At 41.6% G+C, this 25,029-nt stretch overlaps 1 protein-coding gene across 1 annotated transcript in view; it reads left to right on the top strand.

Moving 5' to 3' along the window:
- pacrg (PARK2 co-regulated) overlaps nucleotides 1-25,029 on the top strand; it is a 127,553-nt gene that overhangs the window by 40,307 nt on the left and 62,217 nt on the right. Inside the window, exon 3 of the mRNA XM_020591181.1 lies at nucleotides 22,303-22,474. Coding sequence (XP_020446837.1) covers nucleotides 22,303-22,474 — 172 coding nt within the window. The remainder of the gene's footprint in view (nucleotides 1-22,302; nucleotides 22,475-25,029) is intronic.

Raw genomic sequence — 25,029 nt, 5'->3', positions numbered from 1 at the left:
ACACACAACCACCCCCCCCCCCCCCCCCACACACACACACAGCATGGCTTTCTCTTTATATTTCTCACTTGCATGTTGCATTGCTTCTGAAGAATATTTTGTGTTGATGTAGTAGTGTGATGAGTGCTAGCAGATAAGCAGATGTGTGTGAAGCAAAGCCTCAGGTTCCCTGCATGGCATCTCTGACATCCATCAGTGCAGAATTGAAATGAACTGTTGGTGTCAGATGTGCTATGATCACTGTTAGATTGTTTTTAATGACATTTGAAAATGCTACCCCTCCCTGAAAGCAGCGTGTCCAAGTCAATTATGGAGTCTTTATTGAATATACTATATGTGTGTGCATGTGTGTGACTGAGCGAGCTAGTAGGAAGTCCGTGAGGTGTGATTGGTGGGTTTTAATGTCTTTGACAGTCACTGTCTCTCACTACTGTCCCACAGCCAAAAGTTAGTCTATAGTGCACATTAAATTTACACACTAATAGATACACAGACACATATATGAGTGTTCAAGCACATGCACAGACTGATTAGTCCAATTCAAGGCTGGTGGTTATATGGATGCTGTCATTGAAATTGGAGGATTCAGGTTTTAGCAAATTTCCTGTATATAAGAGAATCTCCATTCCTCCTAAAAGATGGGACTTGTGTGTACAGTATGAAGGTGTGTCACGGGAGGAAGAGTCGAGGGACAAGGAAGTAAAAGGTGAAGAGGCAGAAATGGTTTTGTCGGCGTTCGGACAGAACGGAATGTGTGAAACCGATAACACAGTGAGACAAATATTGTGCGTGTGTAGCCATGTTGGTTTTTGCAGAGGGTCACTTGGCTCTAGGAGCCACAGCTGGTTTCAGCAGCAGACAGACACCCTGGGGAACTCTCAGACATTCCTACGGGCCTCTCTCTGTAATAGCTCTGTGCTGTCATGGGTTGAAAAGAGCCAGAGATTGATGGAGTTATAGATTTGGCATGCCTATACAAGTGAGCGAAGATAGAACCTACCGTCAGTCTAGTGTCTACACTGAATACTGAGAAGAAAAAGAAAATAAAACTGACTACAGGCTTGTTACATTCAGCACTGTTTTACTTTCAGCATACAGCCCAGAGTATGATAACTCAGCTGGACATTTCCAGTACCATTCAGTGAAACAACTTTAACCTTTGGGTAGATTTAATGCTGAAGTTCCCAGACAGTGGAGACTGGGTTTTGTTGCAGTACTGTCTCCCTTGTAGGTCTTTTAATTTCCTTCTCAGAAACTGAATTCTAGAATAGACGCAAACCACAGACAATCCATACAGAGTTTAATATCTCTGAGAGGGCTAGAACAATAATTTAGAACCACCAACTAGATGCTCCACATAATCAACTTTGCATATTTGATGTGAGGCACTCTCCAGAGTAGGCTGGCTTTCAAATGTAAATTGTGCCCGCAAACTTAAATCATTTGCTGCATTTTACTTAAAGTGTATCTTTGACAACAATAAATCACAAGGTTGCTGCATCCATTAGCAAATTGGCTCTGCAGTAGATGGAAGAATAAAGGGAGAGAGAGGCAGAGAGAGGGTGTGCGGCAGCAGTCTTTTATAATCAACAGTAACAGTTTCAGAGCTGTAGTAGCCAGACACTGCGGCACACGGGCACCCATAAACCTCTGGTCACATACATCACAACAATAGGCCCATTGATTTGGCTGGCTAGGACAGTGGGTGGGAGGCACTGGCTCTGAGTGATCAGAGCTTGAAGAGCCTCTGTTCTTTCTGTGACTGCATTGCACTTGTAACCCTCTCTGTGTGTCCGTGAGGTGCCTGTGACAGATCTTTCAATGGCCGTCCTTCATGCCTCGCAGTTAGCAGCCAGCACACTCTCTGACTCTGCTCTCAATCTCAGCCCCATTCTGTCAGTCCTACACACACACAGTTTTTGAGACACTGGCCTTGTCCTTTCTTTTTTGGTTTCATTTGGATAGTTTCACTGTATTTGAATATAGGCTACAATATGGCCCCCCTTTTCAGAAGCATGTATTAGACAAAATAGCCAGTGCTTTCATGAGCATAAAGAGAGGGACAAGGATGAGAAATGGGGCCAATTAGAGGCCTGGAGTTACCACTGTCTTCTTGTACTGCTGGTCTGAGCCAGAGCTCCGTGTGTATGTGTGTGTGTCTGTGTAGGTAAATTTTCTCCATGCTCTCTACAGGAGGTGATGAGTGAAAAAGAAAGACTCAGGGATCCATTGTTTCTATTTTGGTGTCCAACATTACTGGAAGCTGGCTAAAGTATGAATTATGAAAATGTCTGCAGGAGTTTTCTTGCTGCTTTCTACTAGTGAGCAGATGAAAGATGGGTTAGGGGTTGACCCCCCCGTGTTAGTGTCCATGTCTGTGCCAAAAAGGGGTTTCAAAATTACCTCTGAGTGCAATAGTTACTGCTGTTTTATGTTAAAGCAATCAAAGATGTTGAGTGGGCATTGTCTGCCTGGCCCAGCAGTGTATTTACCTCTTCTAAATGCACCAGAAGCAGCGTGGTCACTGTGGTAGGCAATAAGAATGTCAGGTTTCAAGTTCTGACTGGACCCAAATGCACAACAACCAAAGACAGTGGGTAAATTTAAAAGATTTATTTGGGGTATTGGGCTAGGCCACTCTGTGAGTTTGGAGCAATACAGCAGGTGGTGGAACGCAGGTAAGTTCAGGGTGTAACCTCGGAGCCAACAGAGGTCAGCAGTGGGGTCTAGGAGAGAACACTGCCGGCTGTCACAGAAGATGGCGGAGCTCCTAGGGAAGCTTGCAGAGGACCAGCGAAGGAGGTAAGCTTCACAAGTGAGTTAATTTCAGGGATTCTTTTCAGGTGGGGGGGTGAAAGAAACACAGGAGGTGAGTAACTTAAACCGCAGCTTGCAAAAACAGTTGGACAATGGACCTCAGGCAAGAAAAAACTCACATCTTCCAAAATCTGGCATGATGGGAAAAACAGGAATGTATGCATAAGCACGGATAAAAACACCAGCACAAAAATGTCTTCAGTTGGCCCAAAACACAGCTGAGCCCAGAGATCAAATTCACAAAATGTCTTTGAGGGAAATCAGATGTACAGACCATTTGGCTAACTAGATTTAGGCAAAGATTACATCCGGAGAACAGGTACCAAGAGGTGGGTACTGGGTAGACAGCAAGTCAAAAGCAGGCTTATAGTGACAGAGATGAGAGGTGGCCAGAGAATGGTGCATACAGCAACAGGTGACAGCAGACAGACGAGGGCTTGAAATTACCGCAGGTTGCAAGTGATGATGTGGTGACTGGACAGGGGAAACAAAACAGCATAAATAGGCGTCAACAAGCAAACAGGTGAGCGCAATAAACCAGTTGCAATAGCCAGAGATAAACAACTGAATGAGATGATGCCCTGCTCCGAACCTGGAGATGACGGCAAACATGACAAAAAATGCAAAGCTGGACAAAAACTATAGAAAACCATACTGTCAGCCTTTTTGCCCCCACTGAGATATGCAGTCGAATCAGATCAGCCAATTCTACATACAGTATGATCACAGATCAAATAACTCAACTGGCAGACAAAGTGAGCCTTAAGAAGTGTGGCTTCAACCTTTCCATTACTCATCAGTGATACACATACAATTTCTAACCACTCAAAAGTGTGCTGTTTAAAGGGTTGTCTAACAATATTTCTGGTAATTGTTTGAATTATGAAGCTTGTGTGCTGTTACAGCTGTTTGCTCATTTCTTCCTGCATCCTCCTTGAATTAACAGACTATGTATCTATACACCCCTAATCACATCCCTGCTAATTAACAGGACAATAAACATGTTGGCTCCCATTAACTGTGGCGGCCGCTGCATATTTCCCTAGAGAGTGTCTGACTGGTAGATAGGGGCTCTCTCTACTGCACAATATGTTAATCAGCCTCCTTCATCTCAAGCTCTCCATCTTCTGGCTCTCTCTTCAAAGTCAAGTAAGCGGCCCTCTTCCCTCCTGTCCCCAGGCCTTGCCCTGTGCATCTCCATCTCTGGGTAGCTTAATCTATCTTCACCGGAGGGATTCACCACATTAACTAGGGTGCTCAGCAGCCAGTTACTATCTGGTTCAAGCAGGAGGCTCATCAGGTTGGTGTCACAAAGTAAAAAATGCCCACATCCTCCTGACCTTTTGATTGTCCTGATGCACAGACTAAGGCAAACGAGAATCAGCAAGTGGCTCTATCAGGTTTAGGATGACTAACTTGTCATTATCAACTGAAGAAGTGTAACAGTGTAGTCATCCTTAAAATTTATACTGATAGTGCAAGGAAGTGAGCGTTGGGCTTTATGTGGTGTGGAACCTCTTTATTTTGCAGGGGAGCGTGTGGCAGTAATCCGACCTGCAAATAACAAGATGGCATGTCATAAATCCTCTCAGAAAACTAAGGCAGTGAGGCTCATATTTGCTCGTTCCCTCGGTGCATGCACTGTTTGCTGCTCAGAGGGGATTGTCTCCATTCTTTTCCTTTTTTTTTTTTTTTGTAAGACAAACTCCAAATAGTCAAACTTTAAATATCAGCTGGCCTCATATACACAGAGCAGACACCCACCCAGCTTTCAACGTAGCTCAAGTGTGAACTCTGTAAACAGAGATGGTCCCTTAGAGAGAGCGAGTCGGGAGCATTATCATAACCAACTGTCAAATTTTGTCTTTGCATTGTTAAGTAGAGAGGCCATGATTTAATTAAATCTAGACTGAGGGCACAGGAGAAATAAAAAAATAAAACAATACAAAAAAATTTAATAAAGTAGCATGAGCAACTATGTTTGTATGGTTATTCTCAGGCCTGTTGCAGAATTAATTTTTTTTACCTCTGGGGGGTTAGAACAGCGGTGGACGATGAGTGTATGAGCCCAGCTGCTGGTCTGAGACAGGCAGTAGTTAGGCATGCCAATCTGGTGGCCTCTTTCAGTTTTCCAATCTGCCCAGATCTTCAGGGTGCCCCTGCAAGCCCTCTCTGCTTTGCTGTTTGCTGGCAGAAGAGCTAATTAAAACGGGGCTAAATTAACAACACATTCACCAGCTAGCCTGCCTCACCTGTTTGACTCCCTCCTCCCCAACTTTTTTCTTTGTACCTCAGTGCACACACAAAAAGACGGACGCACACTCCTCCCTCTTCTCATCATCATATATCTCACTGAGGCTGCCTGCTGTGGGAGCATGTGTTTACCTTAAGGGGTTTTATAGTAATTACACTCCTGTGCTCTCTCTGCCTGGCCTGTTTTGTTTTCTATTTATGTGTTTATTTAATTGGCATTCAATGTGCTGTAATTCTGTTAGTTTCAGAAAAGGTCAGGGTCGTAGGGGATTGGCTTTTGGCAGACTCGCTAGTGAAAAGCGGAACACTCAAACTGTTCCTATGTACACAGACATAATTAAAAAAAAAAGGCCATGGTAGAACTAACTTCACAACCTTTTACGAAGAAAATTAAAAAAGTAAAACTCAGATGTTCTAACAGGAGGCTTGATTTTAATGGATTTTGTAAAATGTAGTTGCAATATAAATTTTAGCTCCCGTTCTCTATACAGCACAGAAGAACTGAGTTTTATTCATGATTTCTGTATCAAACTGACATATATGTGACTTAATGATTTTTAAACATCATTGCATAACACAGTGGTTGGACCCTTGCAAAGAGATTTCAGTAATTTTGTATAATCCTGAGATGTATAGTAATAACTAGGGATGTAACAATTTTTATAATTTCACACCATGGCGACATAAAAAAATTTTTGTCACCATCGTGGGACTGTGACCGTATCTACTTGGATATTATATGTGCTTATTTTGCTAGTAGCATATAATTCCGTTAAGGTCGCAGAATTTGAAACTGACACAGAGGATGCTCCATCTTTTCCTGTTTTCCCATTTTCTCATGTTTTCTTCTCTCTTTTTCCGGTGTGCCAAGCAGCGGTTTGCTCACTGCTGCCCCCGGTGGTCAGGGAGATACAGTTGACACAGCCACCTGCTTAGGTAGTGCTAAAACAGTGATGATTCACTGTGAGTGTTACTCCTTTTTGTTTACAAGATCCAGCTGCTGAAAAAATATGTACATTATACAAATAATACAGATTTATTATTTAGTAAGTGCTATTTTTAAAATATCATGGCAAATATTGTACTGTGGCAATATTGTACCGTGCGTTTTTGGTGTTGCTACATCCCTAGCAATAACTGGCTGCTGTACACAGACATAGTGTGAGTCACTGACACAGTCTTATAATACTGCCATTGTGATATTAGCTGTATACCTGGCTGAGGTCATATGCAGTGAGGCACCATTTTGCTGTCAGGTCTTTGTCCAAATTACCTAAGAATTTTGAAGTATTTAAAATTTAAAGTCCCATAAAGTGGCCTACATGGCCCTGGCAGCATTTGCCGGTTAATATTGAATGAAGATGAACAGATCAGCATGTGTAATGGGAACTTGGCTGCAGACATGGCGTGAGCTGATTGGGTATTTGAGACGATATGTCAGCATGAACAGTTATTAAAATTATGCAAGATGAGAAACAGACACTTGATGGAGGCAAGACCTGACAATCATGCAGCATGCGTGTGTGGCTATAATAGTGAAGCCCTATTATGCAAGCTTTAGTGTAAACGTAGGCACAGATTTCTCAGCATTGCACTCTTGCCATCAACACACAGTAGGAATATGTTATCATTGTCTTATAGTAAGTGGTTGAAACTGAAAACACACTGCAAGCATTTCATATTTTAGTTAATGGTAAAAAAAATATTCATGTAGCATAAACTGTATGATGGCATAACACAGAACAAGTGCAGACCTTAAAATGTAATGTAGTGATAACTGATGGACCAGTGTGTGAATAATTTTCAGTGGAATCAGTGCTTTCTGATGCTTGGTATTTCACTATACACAGCAAGATTCTGCAGTTAAAAAGGCACACATTCGATTATAATTTTTAGACAGGGCCTTTTATTTATCACGGTAAGTGTGTCATTTTTTGTTGCACTGCCACATTCAGTACATTTTTACTGACAGTCTTTTTTCCCTCCTCCATCATCCACCTTTCTCTCTGCGGATGGTGCTGATTATGGTTAATTATGTTGATGAATGGTAGTACTGAGGGTACTCCATCAGCATTTCATAATCTGTCTTCTCTCTCTGCTCTTTATCACAACCAAGCTGAGCCAGTGCTGTACGTGTTGATGCTGCTCAAATACTGATGCAGGTGACTTGAACTGTGACTCTGACAGAGTCAGGTTTCTGGATGTACTCAGGCTTACTCTTAAAGTTACTCTTCAGGTCGGTAACAGATACAGTTTCGGCTGTTTGACAACTAATGTGTCAGTGTTTCCTCTTTAATATGTTGATGGTTCAGCTTTTTGGGATAGAGTAATGGCAAAACATCCACCCCATCTTTAATGCCACTTTTGTTGTTGTGCAGGCTTTACCATAAACCCTCTTTATTTAGAAGTTATCATATTTTTTTTTTTACAGTAGCACCTGTAGTGAATGTTTGGTCCTGTTTATGTTTTTCAGAGCTGGGATAGATTACTGACATGATTCTCAGCATTTCCCATTTGAGGCTTTTATTTTGGTATATTTCCACTATCTTTACCTGCTCTGGCCAGTTACAGCTTTACCACTTCACTTTAATGTACCTGCAGTGCAACAGGCACAAGCAGTCAGTCAGTTTAAAAGCCAGCTCTCAGCACTCACCTACTGCCAGATTGTAAGGCAAGATTTGCTGGAGACTTTCTGGCCAGTGTGTCTGTTCGGTCCTCACTCTGCTCCTCAGTTGTCAACCTGTTTTTGCCTTGACCTCGACTCAGCTCTCCTTCGGTTTGGAACCTCATGAATGAACTGTGCTTCAAAGGATCTGGTTAGGTACCTGCTGGCTATCAGCTCTGTTTGCCTTTGTTCATTCCTCCCTGACTTGGAACTAGTTTCTGACTCCATCTCTGCCTGCTTCCATATTGGTCACTTGTATGCCACTTATTGTTATGATGGGGAGCTCTTACCTTATTCATTCCTGTACAGACTCCACGCCAAGTAATTGTAAGAAAATATTTATTTATTGTCTCCCTGTCATCTGGTGTATATGTGCAAACCTATGAACTTTCTGCAAGAGAATACTTACTACTTATCTGTCATTTAATGTGTACAGCAAGAAATAATTATCCATCCATCTACCCATTATCCATACTGCTTATCCTGAAGAGGGTTGCAGAGGGTGCTGGAGCTAATCCCAGCTGACACTGGGTGAGAGGCAGGGTACGTCCTGGACATGTAGAAATAATTATCATTTACCCATAAACCTGTCTGCCTGTGATTATCCTTATGTAAGTAAAGTCCCTGCTACCAATCTAGTACTATTCATTTTCTGTTTGACTGCTTTTCTTGCCTGCATCTGGATCCTAAGACTGAAATCATTACATTTACTGTTTTTTGTTAGCATTTTTCTTGTTGTGTAATGTTACAGCTGAAGGAAAATATAGCAAACACTATACACAATTTACACATAATAAACTTAGACAATCCATTGGATAAGTACCATAACTATGAATTCATAATGGTTCTTAGTTTTCTTGTTTTAGTCTTTGTTATAAAACTCTCATGTTTACACACAATGAATAAATTTAATCACAGGCAAGCCATAATGGTATTTCAGAGTGGTTTGGATATGCATTTTAGCATTCAAAAAGTGATTATGCCCATCCCCCACTCGTCGCTCACATTATTGGCTTAGATGAATATCTAAAAAGCTAAAGCTGGGTTTAAGCCATGCAATTAGTATAGTGCTGTTATTGAATTTACATGAATGCCACTGATACTAATTCTGTGCTATAAATAACCTTTAGATCATAGCCCATGTATGATGGATATTTATTTATGGTGTAATAGCCTGTAAAATCCTAATATCTATTCAACCACTTGGAAAAGCAGAAGAAATGGCCTGACTACTTAGCCCACTTTCCCTGGCCCTTTCCTGGCCATGACAAACGGCCCTGTCTGGAGAGCAGGAAGAAATAATATAAGCCATATTTCATTTAAGGGTCTTACCTTGTATCCTCATTCTTTGTGTTTAGCCAACTTTCCTGCTTTTCCTTATCTGTCCAATTTCTCCAGAGCAATATTGGTGATTACTTCTTGTGAATCAGCAGAAGCAATGGAGACTGTACCCTGGAGGCAAAATACACTGTGAGGAGGTTGTTCTCTTGTTTTCTTACTGCTCGGTCTGATTTATTTTAAGGGTCTGGAACCAGCTGGAAGTGAATTTTGTACCTGTTGAGCATTGTTCGACATTGACTGCTGTGCATGTGCCAGTACATCCAATTATGTACGAAGCATTTACTGCACCATGGTACAATATAGGAATAGATAGTTTTAGATGTCCCCTCCCATAGCCTACATTCAATTCAAGTAAGAACAGTTCTACACAATCCAACTTGTGTATGGCACAATAGACACAGGTTGTATTTTTCCATTATATTTTCAAAAATAAGAGAAATATATTTTTATCCTTGTTGTTTTGCAGTTTATGTAGTCCATACAGGTTATTTTGGCTTCATTTCTGATGAAACTATGTCAAGAATCACAATGAGAATTCAATAAGAACAAGAATTGATAAACAAAAGTGGATTCAGACTAGATCAAATCTAACATTTTTTCATTACCTTTCTCCCATTACTGTATATAATTGTATAACAAACAATGAAGGTGAGGTGAAAGACCAAATGTGTTTATGGTGCGCTTTCATTTCAGTTCATTCAATTTTTTTATTTAATCAGGGGCAGTACATATTATTCAGCATTCAATGAATGTAAATGTGTCATAATTGGCCAAAAGCATTTTTTTTGTCTGTAGTCCCTGGGCGGGTTAAAAAAAATAAGGCAAGAGAAATATCATCAAGGCATTTATAAACATTATATTATAGAGATCCAGATAAAACCTTTACATAGCAAAAACTGAAGACCTTCAAAGCAAAGTAGTATTACATGTTCATACATACACCCCAGAAAACAGGGGAAGCACGCAGCCAACACCAACCAACTATAACACTCCAGACACCAAAACAAAACACATCAAATTTCATGTTGGCACTCATGCACTTCCAATAACCGTATACTCAGCTTTCTAGCAAAATGACCAAATGCTCTTATAACTGTCTAATCAACAGGGGTGCATGCCAGCCACGTGATCCTTGAAAGGAGGAGGCTGATTGACCAAAAGAACTTTTCCTACATGATATTCTGTAGCTCTGCTGTGCCTACTTGCAGCTTTCTCTCCTTTTGATCTTAACGCTCCTCTCCCATCACTCATGTCTGGGAGGCATCAGAGGCGGTGTAGTCTTGTGCATGTGAGTCTGTGTCCATGCGTGTGTGCATGCACACGTCTTTTGCATGTGCTTGTGTACGTGGAAGTGTTCACGTGTTTGCAGCAACAAACAGCACCAAGGCCAAGCAGTTTCCACCTGCTGTTTTTTGAAGTAAACCTGTCAGAAGCATACCCATCTTCATCTCCTAGCTGTTCACTTTGTCATCTGACTATGCCTGTCAAACCTCTTCACAGGATTTCCAAAAAAAAAAAGATGTCTCCCCACATCTTTCACACCAGCAACAGCAACAAACAACAACATCAACATCAGCAGCAGCAATAGCAGACAAAAGCAGCACTAACTTTCTACTTTTTGCATGAGTGATATAACTTTACAAATGGATATTTTTTTTTGCAGTATGGTTACTAGTCATAACAAGCAACATTTAATTCACTACAACAACCATATCTGGTCAGCCCTTTGACCCTCAATCCACCTGTATCATCTTACTAAGGCTCCTGTTTGTCTGTGAGATGGCTAATGCTGTTTATCTGTGTCAAATCACTTCTCCTGGGGGGAACCAGAGATTGCCTGCTACCAGGAATGAAGGGAGGGACTATTTCCTCATTTACTACCCTCTCCACACATAGCCCAGCCACCACCTTCTCCGCCACCACCATCAAGTGTCACATTTGAAAAGAGCAGGGAGCACTTGCCACCTCTGCTGGAAGATTTCCTCATTCTGTGGCACGCTGATAAGCTCTGACTTACTTCCTCCATGTCGGTCAGAGAGACTTGGAGTCACACGGCTTGTATTGCCTTTTGTAATTACATCTGTTTCGCTGCACTGTTTCTGCTCCCTGCACTCTCTCCGTCTTCCAAACAGGAACAGATTTCAGGGTGCGCATGAATGCTTGTATGTGGGGTCGAGTTTTTGGCACACACAATCATGAATGGACATAATCCCAGTGCAGCGTTTGTGGGTAGCAACTATACCTCTTACATCCAGGCAAACAACTTTAAATGGAAGAAAGGCTTTTGTCCTCCCAAATGCAAGTATCTTACTCTGCCCAGTCATTGTAATGTCACCCACCACTTGCTTCAATGGATAGATACTCTACTGTGACTCCACACCTGCACTTCTCAAGCTGGTGGATTTAAATTCTGTGTGTATGTGTGTGTGAAAGAAAACTCAATCATTTCGATGGAGCTGTGCATTGCTTTGATTTCAGTTACTTGCCTGATTACCAAGAGATCATGCTATACCGAAACTAGAATCTTGGAGTGGTGGTAGTAGTAATAATAGTAGTAGTAGTAGCAGTTCTGTGTGCACCTTTGCTCAGAATCATGCAACACTGCATTTTATGTGACATTTCAAAAGCTACCTTTCATTCCACTCATAAGGTCTTGTGTGCAGAGCACATTAGTAAGTTTTTCAGAAACAAGCCTGTTCTTTGGATCTAGTCCCTTTGTCAAAGGCCTCGGGTCAAAGTGTTGAACCATGGGACTGAAGATGCTATCATCACTGTTGAGGAAATACATCTTTCTCCCTGCAGGTGGATAGTGGAGCTGTGTGTATATTTGTGTTTCCGAATGTGAGACCAGTGCATAAAACTTTTTTCTCACCTTGCTGTTTGGCTCGTTGGCCCTGGATATCACACCAAACTATTTCCTTATCTCAAGACCATCACCTGCACAGCTGGCAGCCACTTGTAACTCAAACAGCTGATTCCACATCACCTGACAAAGAGCTTGGCTCTGACATCCCCACTGACCCTTAACAGATGTGCTCACATGCTATGTGCTAGGCTGTCTTCCGTCAGCTCACCACTTCACCATTTACTGACCCAACAAGCATGCTAACTTTTTTGAAGTTGTGCCCCCTTGTCTGTTTTGTCTTTCACAAAGTATAGGGACTGTGGATTCTAACAGCATCTTTTGCAGTTCTGACACATCCATATCTGTCTCCCAACTTCCCTGGACCTGGTTTAAATAAATAAATAGACCTGTTTGACTTTTGTAGTTGGTGCTATACAAATAAAATTGAATTGAATTGAACTGAGATAGAAGTATGAGCCATAATCTGCTTCTGAGGGTGAACAGAGGTACAGTACAGTTTCTCTCTTTTACTTTATATCTTTCACTTCTTCTTTCTTGCATTCCTTCTTACCTGTTTGCTTGCGTGCTTTATTGTTTTACCCTTCACTTAGCCTTCAGACTTCGCTCTCTGTCTCACTCCATTCATGCATCTTTAGTAGCTCAGTGGAGTCGAAGCACGCTTTGATCTGTAGTCCAGAACACAGGATGTGAGTTATCCCTTGGCAACAACAAGAACATCCCATTAGGAGCTGGACGGAGCCTTGACAGACGCTGCCTCTTTACCTCTACTGCTGCTGCTTGGCCCTAAAAACACACTTCCTACTGTTACCGATGCTGCTGCTTTCTCTGTGCTGCTTCCCAGCTCAGCGTGGGCATTATTGGCTCAGCACACTTGACACACATACTCAAGAGTTGTGTTCACTTGTTGAATTTAAAATACCCTGAATTACTTTGCTTGTAATTTATTTTTACGTAGTTGTCACCAACTGGTGTTTGTGTCGCGGAAAATCTGGTTGGCCGCCTGGTTGATCAAGGTGCCTCAGCATAATTGGGGTCTTTGATTTAGGGAGGCAGTAAGTGTAGAAGAAGTGAGACTTTTGTCTTAAGAGGAACTGGCATCCATAGTCCATCTCAATCCACTGTTTAGCCACCTGTGTAAGACACAGATAATCAACTTCAGTAATCAACAAGAAATAAGAAAGACAACATCACATTCAAATAAACTGCTGGTTAAATTTGTTTACATGTGCAAATGTGAATTCTATTTATCCACTAAATTATATCATCTTTATTTTCTTGGTTTTGTCAGTCCTGTTTCTTCAAGCACACACAGAGAAATGTCACACAGCCTGGTGAAGCTGCCTTGTTATCTTAAGCAGACCGAGCATTTGTCTTGGTCTCTATTGTTTTGGCTTCATGCACAAAATCAATGGAGCTCATTCATCACATGCTCATTGAAAATGAACGTATTTGTTTGAACATTTGTGAGGATTTTTCAGCACAGTGCCAGGGAGAGCAGCAAGATTTATCAAAACTGTGCAGGCAGTAGTTGCTACCGTCATGGCATTTGCTTGCTGAAAAAGCATTATTCTGTGCCCTTATCTTCCCTGTGCATCTGACTTGTACAAATCACATGCACATGCAGACATACAGCATACAGCCATATACTGTGTGTGTGTGTGTGTGTGTGTGTGTATATATATATGTATGTGTATATATGAGTAATTAATACATGCATAGACACATGCAAGTTTGCACTCCCAGACACACTCTTGCACAAATGTGGTTTCTGTTTTCGTCACAAACAGCCAGTGATGGATTGGCCCTTTCTATTTTAAACAGGGAGAAAACACGTGCCCCCGGGGACCCTAGTGTGTGGAAGTACTTTGAAATGTCCACATTTAATTCTTCTGTATGATAAATGAGAGGAGAGCTGCAGTTGTAGCCTGTGAGGAAAAGCTCAGTTCGCTCAACAAGGGGAGCGGTAACAAATGTACCGATAGCTGATAAGCTGACTGTGTCTCTTGCTCTTGCTTGTTGTTCTGATCCCAGCAGACCCCCACAGCCAGATAACAAATCCATTCTATCAATCAAAGCCATCAATGGCTGGCTGCAGATTAGAGACAGTGATTTTTTGGGCTGATTGGAGGGGAAACGCTGATTACGCCTCCCTCTCTCTGACTTGATTACACTCTGCCTGTGTGTTGTCAACCTCGGCTGCTGAGCTGTAATCACTGGGAGCTAAGAGCAGAGGCCGTGGCACCTGAATAGACAAGACACAGACACAATCACACCACTAGTTGGTGAGCTGCGACTTTAGGACCATTGCTAGGTCATTTAAAAGGCCTATATCATACTGCCAGAGCATCTGTGCTTGCTAATTGCACACAGGCCAACACATGTGGGGACACTGATTTAAGGAAAACTCCTGCTACGAAAGCTTTCGTCTCATATTTTTTTCTCCAACTTCCTCATGTTCATTGCCTCTTTTTCCATACCTTCTGCTTTTCTCCACTGCTCTGGCCTGCTTCCAACAAAGTGGCAGAGGGCACACACACACAAACTCGCACACAGCCAGCACAGTCCTAATTGGAGCTTTATTTAGCTGCCTCACCTTTAAAATTGGAGCAGGTTCTAGACGGCCTCCTCCTCACCCACCTCAGCCTCTACTAACATTACATCTCTCGATCCCTAAACTCCTTCATCAATCTGCTGAGCACTCCATCACATTTTGTTCACATTTTTCAATCACTGTAGCCATATACAGTACATGTAGGCCTGTTGTGTTTTGTTACTTTGAGTGTGGCTAATAGAGGTCACTATTAATTTTGTGCGCAACAAAAATGTTACTGAGTTACTTGAAGAATGTAAACAACCGGTCCACTGCCACATATAGCCAACATTCTGCTGACAAGTTTAAAACGTGGGGAAAAATTAATTAGTTTTACTTTGTTTCTTGTTTATCGAAAAATAATTGTGATGTGTTCTTCTTCTTTGTGCAAGGAAACTGCAGAAACAGGAACTTAACAATGCTTTTGATGATGACAGTTTGTGTAAACAAAGAAAACATCTATATAAATAAGCCAGCAGCCGAGTCAGGCCTCTTTAAACTTCATCGCTAAATATTCAGTGACATGTTGACCTATTTTAAGCAACACTCAAATGTTTTGGTTGGCTTCCTTTTACTGTGTGATAAAGACTTTGTTCAGCAAAACAAATCGCTCCATCATGTGTAATTTCTAACAGGAACGTCTGTCAGGGGTTTTTCTTCATCTTTACCAGTGTTAACAGAAGCACAGTCTCAACAGGAACACTGTCTACAGGAACACTCAGTTACTGCAGCTAATGCTTGTTACTTTAATAACATCCTCCTGGTTTTATTCCTCAACACACCATTTGGGAATCCTGCCATGATTGTGTGTTAAGTACAGTTCTTTTCATTTCTCTCTCTCTCTATGGATGTGTGTGTGTGCGTGCGTGAGGTAGGCTCACACAAAATTCATAATTCTTTGTGTCCTGGTTTTGAACTATCTTTGAATCTCCAAAATGGTCTCATCCAGTATGTGTTAGGTATCATTTCAGTTGGCACCATGTACTTTACTACTTGTGCTTTGAATTGAGCATACTTGCACGCTTGTTAGATGGAAACAGCTGTCAAGGGAGATAGCGAGAGTGACTCACTCCACTTTCCCTTACTTATCGTATTCCAGTCTTGCTGTTCTTATTGTGACCTCCGAAGAAGTCAAAATATTCTGGCTTTTTTCCTCTTTTTTTTTATTCTTCATATTTACTGTGAGTGCACAGCATGGGGACTGATTTTCGAAAACATTTATTCCAGAGGTGTGCTGTGCACATGTGGCACAACTAGGAACAGAGTTAGATTTTAATGAATGAATTAGCAAAGTGTGTGTACGTAGGATTGTATGTATAAATAATGTTTTGTGTGCAGTGTGCTCATGACAAGTTCTGTCATAAAAGCTTCTTTGAAAAGGAACATGAAATCTGTGTGCAAGAGGTGCAGCATGTTTGCAACAAACTGAAATAAATTGCGTCTTGAATCAGACACAGAGGCAGCTTTTTTGTTCAGTTAAGTTGATAATAAAAAGCAACATATTTCCGCCCGTTTTTCAAGAATAACACAATACAGTCCAGGGCTTAGTTTGGTGCCGCTGTGTTCATGCACTTAATAAGGAGATGTCAACACATGTTAACATTTTCTAGAAGAACCTAACACTGAATGCACAAAACAGTTCAGTGATATTGTGAGAGCTAAATTCAGCAGCAACCAACAGTGAGCTGGGCGCTATCTTTCATTTTTGAGGATATGGCTCCTAGAGGACACATTAAATTCTTAATATTATGACAATAACACTTTGCAGTGTGCATTGTTGTCGTAGCAGACGAACGTTAAAAGATTAATCCTGCAATCTTTTCCACAAAATGGCTGGAACTGTCTAACTTACCTGTTTACAGTCACTGACCTCATATCATTATTTATCAACATGATCTGGCCTGCAACAGTCTACGTTCTGTTGACAGTGATTTGAGCTTCTACTTTCTTAATTGGTTGATGGAGTACTTTCTTTACCTACGTGTAATGGCCTTGCTGCCTAATAGACCCTACACAATGACAAGTACCACTGTAACGAGATAATCTGTGTTATTTGCTTCACCTGTCAGTGGTCATAATGCTATGGCAGATCAGTGTAGATACAGTAGCCTAACTGATCCTCTGATGGTACAAGAAGACAAGACTGTCAGAAACAAAAAGGTTTCCATACCCTACATGTACAGAGATTCTACTGTCAAGTCGTCACAATTCTTATTTACAAATACCGAATAGACTGGGGTTTTAGAAACTGACATTGTTTATGAGAGAAACAGTTGCACAGTCAAGTCAAAACCACACTGACGGGTACCATATAACCCTTTCAATGTACAGTGTATCTCCTTCGTGCATGTAACTACTGTATGTGCTACCATTTGTGAGTCCCGCATTCCTTTGCTCTTAATGACTCATAGTGTCACTGGCACCAATAGGAAGCCTGTTCTCCTCTCAAAGCTGAAATTATTGACAGCAGCTTATCTGCTAACTCATCTAAATAAAGAAACTTGCGCTTGTGTTAACAGAAAGCTGAATCCAGGCCATATTATCATGGCATTATCAGTTAAAACAGCTGACACAGCCTGTTTCTTGCATGCTGTGTGAGACTTGCTTTCAGTAAGACAACAACGGTTAGAGTACAAGACCGAGTAACACCATTTCCTGGAATTTTCATTTTAAAGGCAGTAAAACAGCAATTATAACTTTGTTTGCTTTTTTTAATGTGTTTGTATTTCCAACTGAAATAGAATATGTGGACATTTAGAGAGGAGTTTGATCAGACAGCTTGGGATGATAGGTTGTTTAAAAGTGACCAGGGGTGAGTTATAGAAGGATATGGAGCTGCAGAGGACCCTTGACCACAAACTGCACCTCCCTCACCCACGTTGTTAGATCGGGAGTTGGCGCACCGCTCTTTTGGAAAGTCTTTACCAAATGACAACTAAACACACACCTCCAAATTCATGATAACTTAAACCCACAAACTATCAGTGAAGTACAGTTATATATGGTGGGGGAGGGTGAGCCCATTCCTGTGAAACACATTTAATATTGTTTATGATAGTTACGTTCTCTGTTACTTTCACACTGTAGTTATCCTGCACTGTAGCCTCTGTGCTATTTTGCCTTTTGCTTCATTAACAAAGAGTAAATGATTCACGCCACTCAGACAAATTAAACCTGTAACTTATCTCTTCTGAGCACACACAAGATATACTTGGAGTTGCATGTAAGTATTCACACACATCCGCACACAGGTACATCCAGCCATTGTGTATTTGAAGTGGCAACCTGCTGTTTTCGTTTCGCCGGGTCTCCTGTGTCTGTCAGGGGCATCTGATATCGCTGTTTAATGAGCAGAAGCTCTCCTCACGCTTGCTTCTAGTCATGTCTGCTGTTGCTGCTCTGACCAGAGGAGACATGCAGGTCTGTGTCCCAGGGCTAATTGCTGCTACTTGGCTGATAGTCTTTCTGTGCTCCACTCTCATTGACTCCCCGGACTCCAGGGGGATTCCCACTGGCACCCAAAGACAAACAGACCCGGGCGTACAATCAATAAGGGATGCAAGAGTTACCGCTCAGCGCAGCAGCTGATTAAGATTCTCTGTGAAGGTGTGTGTGTATGTACTGTGTAAGTGTGTGCATGTGAAGGTGTTTACTGATTGTCCACACTTCGTCAGAGCTAACTGGAATCTTCAGCCAGTCCCTGAGTGCTTGTTTATGTGATTTTGATTAAGACTATCACAGAGTTCAGGGGCGTCCTCACGACAACACTGCGTTCATGCTCCCGCCACATCTCAACAATATGAGAAATGAGGCCATGTGTGCACCTCAGTGTGAGGCCTGATAGTGCCAGAGTGTGCTAGAACAGTATCAGTAAGCATAAGGTATTGCTTTTAATTGTCTTGGTGAAATATATCACATCAATAAACCATACAAATAAATGAAAATGTCAAAAAAAAAATCTCCATGAAAGTACAGTAAATGAAGTTATTGAATCATCACCTCCTTTTTGAAATTTTAACCACCAAATGTAGCTTAATTGAAATATAGTTTTGCTTTTTTTTCTTAATCTGCTATTTATATTAATTTAACATTAAAAGGCGACACTGTTTATAGCACCGTATCATCAAATAGCACAGCAACTTATTTCAAGCAGAATTTAAACCATTGCGATTGTAGTGCTGGACATTTGGGTAAAAACTGTGCTCTTACTAACAAAAATGTTCTTGTCAAGATGTGAGATTGTTTTGCATATATTGTTCTGGTGGTTAAAGAAATTCAGAAAAGCTGCCTATGGCTTCATGTGTCCCAGTGTGCGACTGACTGCCGCTGGCTAGCAAGCAAGGCTGTGGTGCGGTGTCTTCTTGCCTCTCCTTGCCCTTTCTACTCCTCCATTCCCTCTCCTCCCCTTCGCTCTTGCTTATGTTTGCTTTTGTTCTTGTCTCCAGCCCGCTTGACTCACAACAATGATCTTGACCAAGCGCATGGAAAGGTCAAGGTTGGTCAGCAAATTGCCTCAAAGCAATCAGCCTTGTCTCTCTGCACTATTAGTGTGCGTTCTCTGTCTCTGTCGCGATCTCACCATCTTTTTTTTCTCCTTCTCCATCTCTGTGTTTACCCAGGGGTGGGCTGGTTCTGCTTTGAAGTCGGCTATGGGCTGGGGGGGGGGGGACTTGAAAGCACCGAGCGTCACCGCCTGGGTGACATTTCAGCACAGGCCAGCGTGACCCAGTATAGGGTGCTTATGTGTATGTGTGTAGTGTGTGAATATACAGTGGCTTAGGAAAGTGATTACACCCCTTCACTTTTTACATACTTTATTGTGTTGTAGACCTATTTTTAAATCGATCTACACTCAGTAACCCATAATGATAAAGTGAGGACATGTTTTGAAATGTTTTCATTATTAATCAAAAACTGAAATCTTTCATTTATTCTCAAGTATTCTCACTCTTGGAAGCCACTTTGAGTTAAAGGCATATGAATTCCTGCTTGGAATTTGCCCAGTGGCATTTACTGCACTCTGACAGCATGAGACAAAACATTCTCTGGTCTGAAGAGACAAAATTGAACTCTTAGGGCTAGGGATGTCCTGATCCAGTTTTTTTTTTTTGGCTCCGATATCAATCCGAGTTTTTTAATATTAAGTCAATATTGATTCAGATCTGATACATACATATACATATATATATACAGTGGTGTGAAAAAGTGTTTGCCCCCTTACTGATTTCTTATCTTTTTGCATGTTTGTCACACTGTAATGTTTCAGATCGTCAAACAAATTTATATATTAGTCAAAGATAACACAAGTAAACACATCATGCAGTTTTTAAATGAAGGTTTTTATTATTAAGGGAAAACAAAATCCAAAACTATAGAGCCCTGTGTGAACAAGTGTTTGCCCCCCTGTCAAAACACTGGTTTATCGCACCTGAGTTCAATTTCTCTTGCCACACCTGTTCGCAATCAAGAAATCACTTAAATAGGACCTGCCTGACAAAGTGAAGTAGACCAAAAGATCCTCAAAAGCTAGACATCATGCCGAGATCCAAAGAAATTCAAAAACAAATGAGAAAGAGAATAATGGAGCTCTATCAGTCCGGAAAAGGTTATAAAGCCATTTCTAAAGCTTTGGGACGGCAGCGAACCACAGTGAGAGCCATTATCCACAAATGGCGAAAACATGGAACAGTGGAGAACCTTCCCAGGAGTGGCCGGCCGACCAAAATTACCCCAAGAGCACAGCGACAACTCATCCAAGAGGTCACAAAAGACCCCACAACAACATCCAAAGAACTGCAGGCCTCACTTGCCTCAGTTAAGGTGAGTGTTCATGACTCCACCATAAGAAAGAGACTGGGCAAAAATGGTTTGCATGGCAGAGTTCCAAGACAAAAACCACTGCTGAGCAAAAAGAACATAAAGGCTCGTCTCAGTTTTGCCAGAAAACATCTTGATGATCCCCAAGACTTTTGGGATAATACTCTGTGGACAGACGAGACAAAAGTTGAACTTTTTGGAAGGTGTGTGTCCCATTATGTGTGGCGTAAAAGTAACACCGCATTTCAGAAAAAGAACATCATACCAACAGTAAAATATGGTGGTGGTAATGGGATGGTCTGGGGCTGTTTTGCTGCTTCAGGCCCTGGAAGACATGCTGTGATAAGTGGAACCATGAATTCTGCTGTGTACCAAAATATCCTGAAGGAGAATGTCCGGCCATCCGTTTGTGACCTCAAGCTGAAGCGAACTTGGGTTCTGCAGCAGGACAATGATCCAAAGCACACCAGCAAGTCCACTTCTGAATGGCTGAAGAAAAACAAAATGAAGACTTTGGAGTGGCCTAGTCAAAGTCCTGACCTGAATCCAATTGAGATGCTGTGGCATGACCTTAAAAAGGCAGTTCATGCCCGAAAACCCTCCAATGTGGCTGACTTACAACAATTCTGCAAAGATGAGTGGGCCAAAATTCCTCCACAGCGCTGTAAAAGACTCATGGCAAGTTATCGAAAACGCTTGATTGCAGTTGTTGCTGCTAAGGGTGGCCCAACCAGTTATTAGGTTTAGGGGGCAAACACTTATTCACACAGGGCTTTGTAGTTTTGGATTTTGTTTTCCCTTAATAATAAAAACCTTCATTTAAAAACTGCATGATGTGTTTACTTGTGTTATCATTTTCATTTAAATAATTGTCATGCAAATGTATTTAGATTTCTATTTGGAATGCAGCGCTTATATGTAAACTGTCATGCCAATAAATCATATTGAATTGAGAGATTTTTGTCAAAAACATTTTATAACTTCAAAATGTGTCTGTAAGAAACAAATCCTCTTCATTGACTGGGTTAAAAAAAGTCAACTATGCAACTATGTGCATATTTACCGGTCAGGACATTAATTGACATTGCTCAACAATTGTGCCACTGTGATGCAGCTGATGCCCGTGTTATAAATACACTCTCAGTAACTAGATCCAGTACACAGATACTGCTTGAGCCATACCTGCATGTCACAGATGATATGATTTTCTGAACACACACACACACACACACACACACACACACACACACACACACACGAGTCAAGGACAGCCTCCAGTGGGTCAGCTGTTGGTTCCAGGCCAGTGTGCCTGAGTGGCTTTCCTCTGATGGCGTCACACACATGAAAGACTTCACTTTAATGTGCCACACAGTACCCACACACTCAGTGAAATGACATCAAAGCCTGTCTGTGGCCTATAGCTGGATGAAGGTCTTCATCAACTGGACGATGGTGTGTGATGGGTAAACAGGTGTTAACATGTCGGCCCACGAGAAACCACGTCGCTGTGTCATGATCTTCTGAACAGCTGTCCCCTCCAATGTGGTTGAGTGTATGTGAGAATGTGTTAACTGTAAGGGTTATAAATGGCTGTAAGAAGAGCTTTAGCCCTAGATTTTGTGCAAAGCCAAGGGCAAACAAAGAGAAAGGGCAACGAATGAAATGGAGCTTTATGGCAATAACTGATTTTCTCAACAACACGTGCTGTGTCTTTCACTTTGTGTAAAGGTGTGAATAAGAGTGAGCTTGAAGGTGATGCAGTGGATATCAAGAGAGGTTGTCCAGTAAACCAAAAACAAAACAAAACCAAAAAAATCCTTCTTCATTCAACGACTGATTGTTTTGACAAATGCCCTTGAGCAAAGAACAAAAACACTAACCCCTCTCTCTGTCAATATCTCTGAAAAGGATCAGCCAATAATGCTTAATGTAAATGTGAATTTCTGACCTCAGGTGGCGTTTGAGAAGCTGGACTACCACCACCTCCTGCCTCTGTTCTTTGATGGCTTATGTGAGACTGCTCACCCATACGAGTTCTTAGCCCGCCAGGGAGTCCATGACTTGTTGAAGAACGGTGGCCCAAAGATCCAGCCTGTCGTTCCCCAGCTCATCATCCCCATCAAGAGTAAGTCGGAAAGGTTTCTGCACTCACGCTTTATCAGTCACAGACAGACAAATATCTACTGTGTGTACCATAAAGCTCTAAAGGATGTACTTTAAAAGAACAGTACTATTAATGTTAATGTTCAATATTAAAATACATCAGGATTTATTTCTAGACACATCACCATATTTTTATTAATTACACATAATGGTGGTCTCAAACTCTTCTCAGACAATATTGCTGTTACAATAGGATGTAAGCAAAATAGAACAACATACTTTACCAGGAATGGACTCACCTGCCCTACACACTCGTATGACAACAGATTCTAACACTACCATACAAACACTCCTGTGACAAGTCCTAATTTGGTTTTGCAGTCACACTGTTGCTATTATTACATTAACTCTCAGGGCAAACTGCCCTTGTTTTTGCATTTGATGGAAGAAGTTGCCTCTAAAAGCATGCCTGATAATCTGCCATAAATGTGGTGACATATCATAGTGTGGTGCCTTCTAACCCCCCCCCTTCCACACACACACACACACACACACACACACACACACACACACACACACACAAGATGGAGGGGGGGGGAAAGGTTGTGTAACACACACACACACACAAGATGGAGGTGGGTGGAAAGGTTATGTCTCAGAGCGAAGTGGTCTCCAGAAATAGACATCGAAATTTATATTGATGTGGACAGGTAAGGTTTCTTGTGTGGTGAACACAAGGAGGATCGAGGTACAGAATACAGACTGGGGCTTTTGTTAGAAAATTATAGCACACATGCAGCAGGACACAGTCCCACACACACACTGTCTTTTGTTAGGCGCCGCTGCCAAGTGGAGTGTCAGTTTCAAAGTGGGAGCCCTTAAGTGGTGCCCAGCGAGCCTGGGATAGGGTTCCTGTCATGGGCAGTTGGCCGGTGGTGTGTAAGTGCTTCTGAAGTGTGTACGTGTCCGTTGTTTATGTGCAACTGTGAGAGACACAGCAACATGCACTGACAGACTGATCCCACCCAGCACAACGCCTGTCTCTCCACTACATATTGCACTACGAGCTATTAAGCATTATACAAATTACAAACTGATTCATGTACTGTACAGTCTCATATTTGCATGTATGTTAATACATTTTTAAATGCAGCCTGGAAGGCACATGCTTACACAGCATGTTGGCTACGTGTTGGGTGCTAAGCCATTAAGAGCTTTGAACACACAAAGCAGGATTTTAAAATGTATTCTAAAAAAGACGGAGCCAGCAAAACTGGAGAAACATGTTATGTATGCTTAGTTTTAGTGAAAAGTCAGACTACAGCATTCTAGATCAACTGTAGATCCTTTAGTGATTTCTTAGAAAGGCTTGAGAACAGCCCACCCGATCAGGTGCGTGCATGTGTGGTTATAAGGTGCAACATGCATTTGACATGCTGTCACGTCTTTTTTATTTGTTTGTCTTGGTGCCAGTAATGCCATTTTTCACACAACCTAACCTTTTACATACAGCAATCAGGAGTTGATAAATTCAAAGCCCTCAGCAGTTTTGGTCATTTGCCTTTGGGATGCCAGACCAAAGGTGACGGTTATGCTCATCATGAAAACATACACTTCCCACTGATAATGGAATTTTAAATGGCCTGCTCCTTATTAACTTCTTGGTTTATTAAAAATCAGGCCTGTTTCGCCATCCACAAGGCAAAGCTGTCAGTCTGTGTCTGTGATGCAGATTAATTACTTTTCTATGGAACAGAGGAGAAGAAGGGATGGTGGAAAGAGGACCAAAGTAAAAAGCCGTGTGCAGTTTAAAATGGCAAGATATATATTTTTCTTCCCTGATGTTAATACATCCTCAGTGTGGCTGGCAGGCTCTTATCTGCGGAGCGACTGAGTCACGTCAGGCCCTGGTGAATTTTGATGATGACTGCAGGTCACCCAGTGAGAATACACAATGAAGAAGGCTCTGGCTGACATTATACTCTTAGGCTCTGTCCTCAGTGACTTAAAGGCTGAACTCTTTCCTGCTCTACAGCCTGTTCCCTTCACTAGAGAAATGACCTATGGGGGGAAAAATGATTGAGGGCTAAGAAAAAGAAACTAGAAATTATGAGTTATGGATATAAAACAATACTATGGTTCTGATGAATTTTATTTTTGAACAACAGCGAAGGTCTATGGCACAGACAAATATGCTAATCAAGGACTGACACACTGACAGACATCAACAGTGAATAGAGTCTGTATGGAGATTGGTGAAAATACAATTAATATAGAAAATGTCTGTCCTTATCCTTTAATAGTATTGTGGTGAAATAAGCAGAACGGTTGGAATGTTACTGAAAAGCTGTGGTCTGGGATTTTCTTGCTTCTTTAAATAGGCAGAAGGATTCGGAGCCATGTCTCCACTGAGCCTCCGCTGATTGGCATTACATTTGTTCAGCTTTAAACCGAAATGAGACTTTCATTACAAGAAGATCCTCATGGGAACATCTTCTTCGGATCTGAACAGTATATTTATACACTGAACAAGAACGAGTCACTGTTAAAATCTCCAGCGACTCATCCATGCCTCTG

The sequence above is a fragment of the Monopterus albus genome, unplaced genomic scaffold (assembly GCF_001952655.1).
Source record: "Monopterus albus unplaced genomic scaffold, M_albus_1.0 scaffold13.1, whole genome shotgun sequence".
In the NCBI taxonomy this organism is placed as follows: Eukaryota; Metazoa; Chordata; class Actinopteri; order Synbranchiformes; family Synbranchidae; genus Monopterus; species Monopterus albus.
The sequence above is the reverse complement of the archived record's forward strand: the minus strand, read 5'-3'. Positions and strand labels throughout refer to the sequence as shown.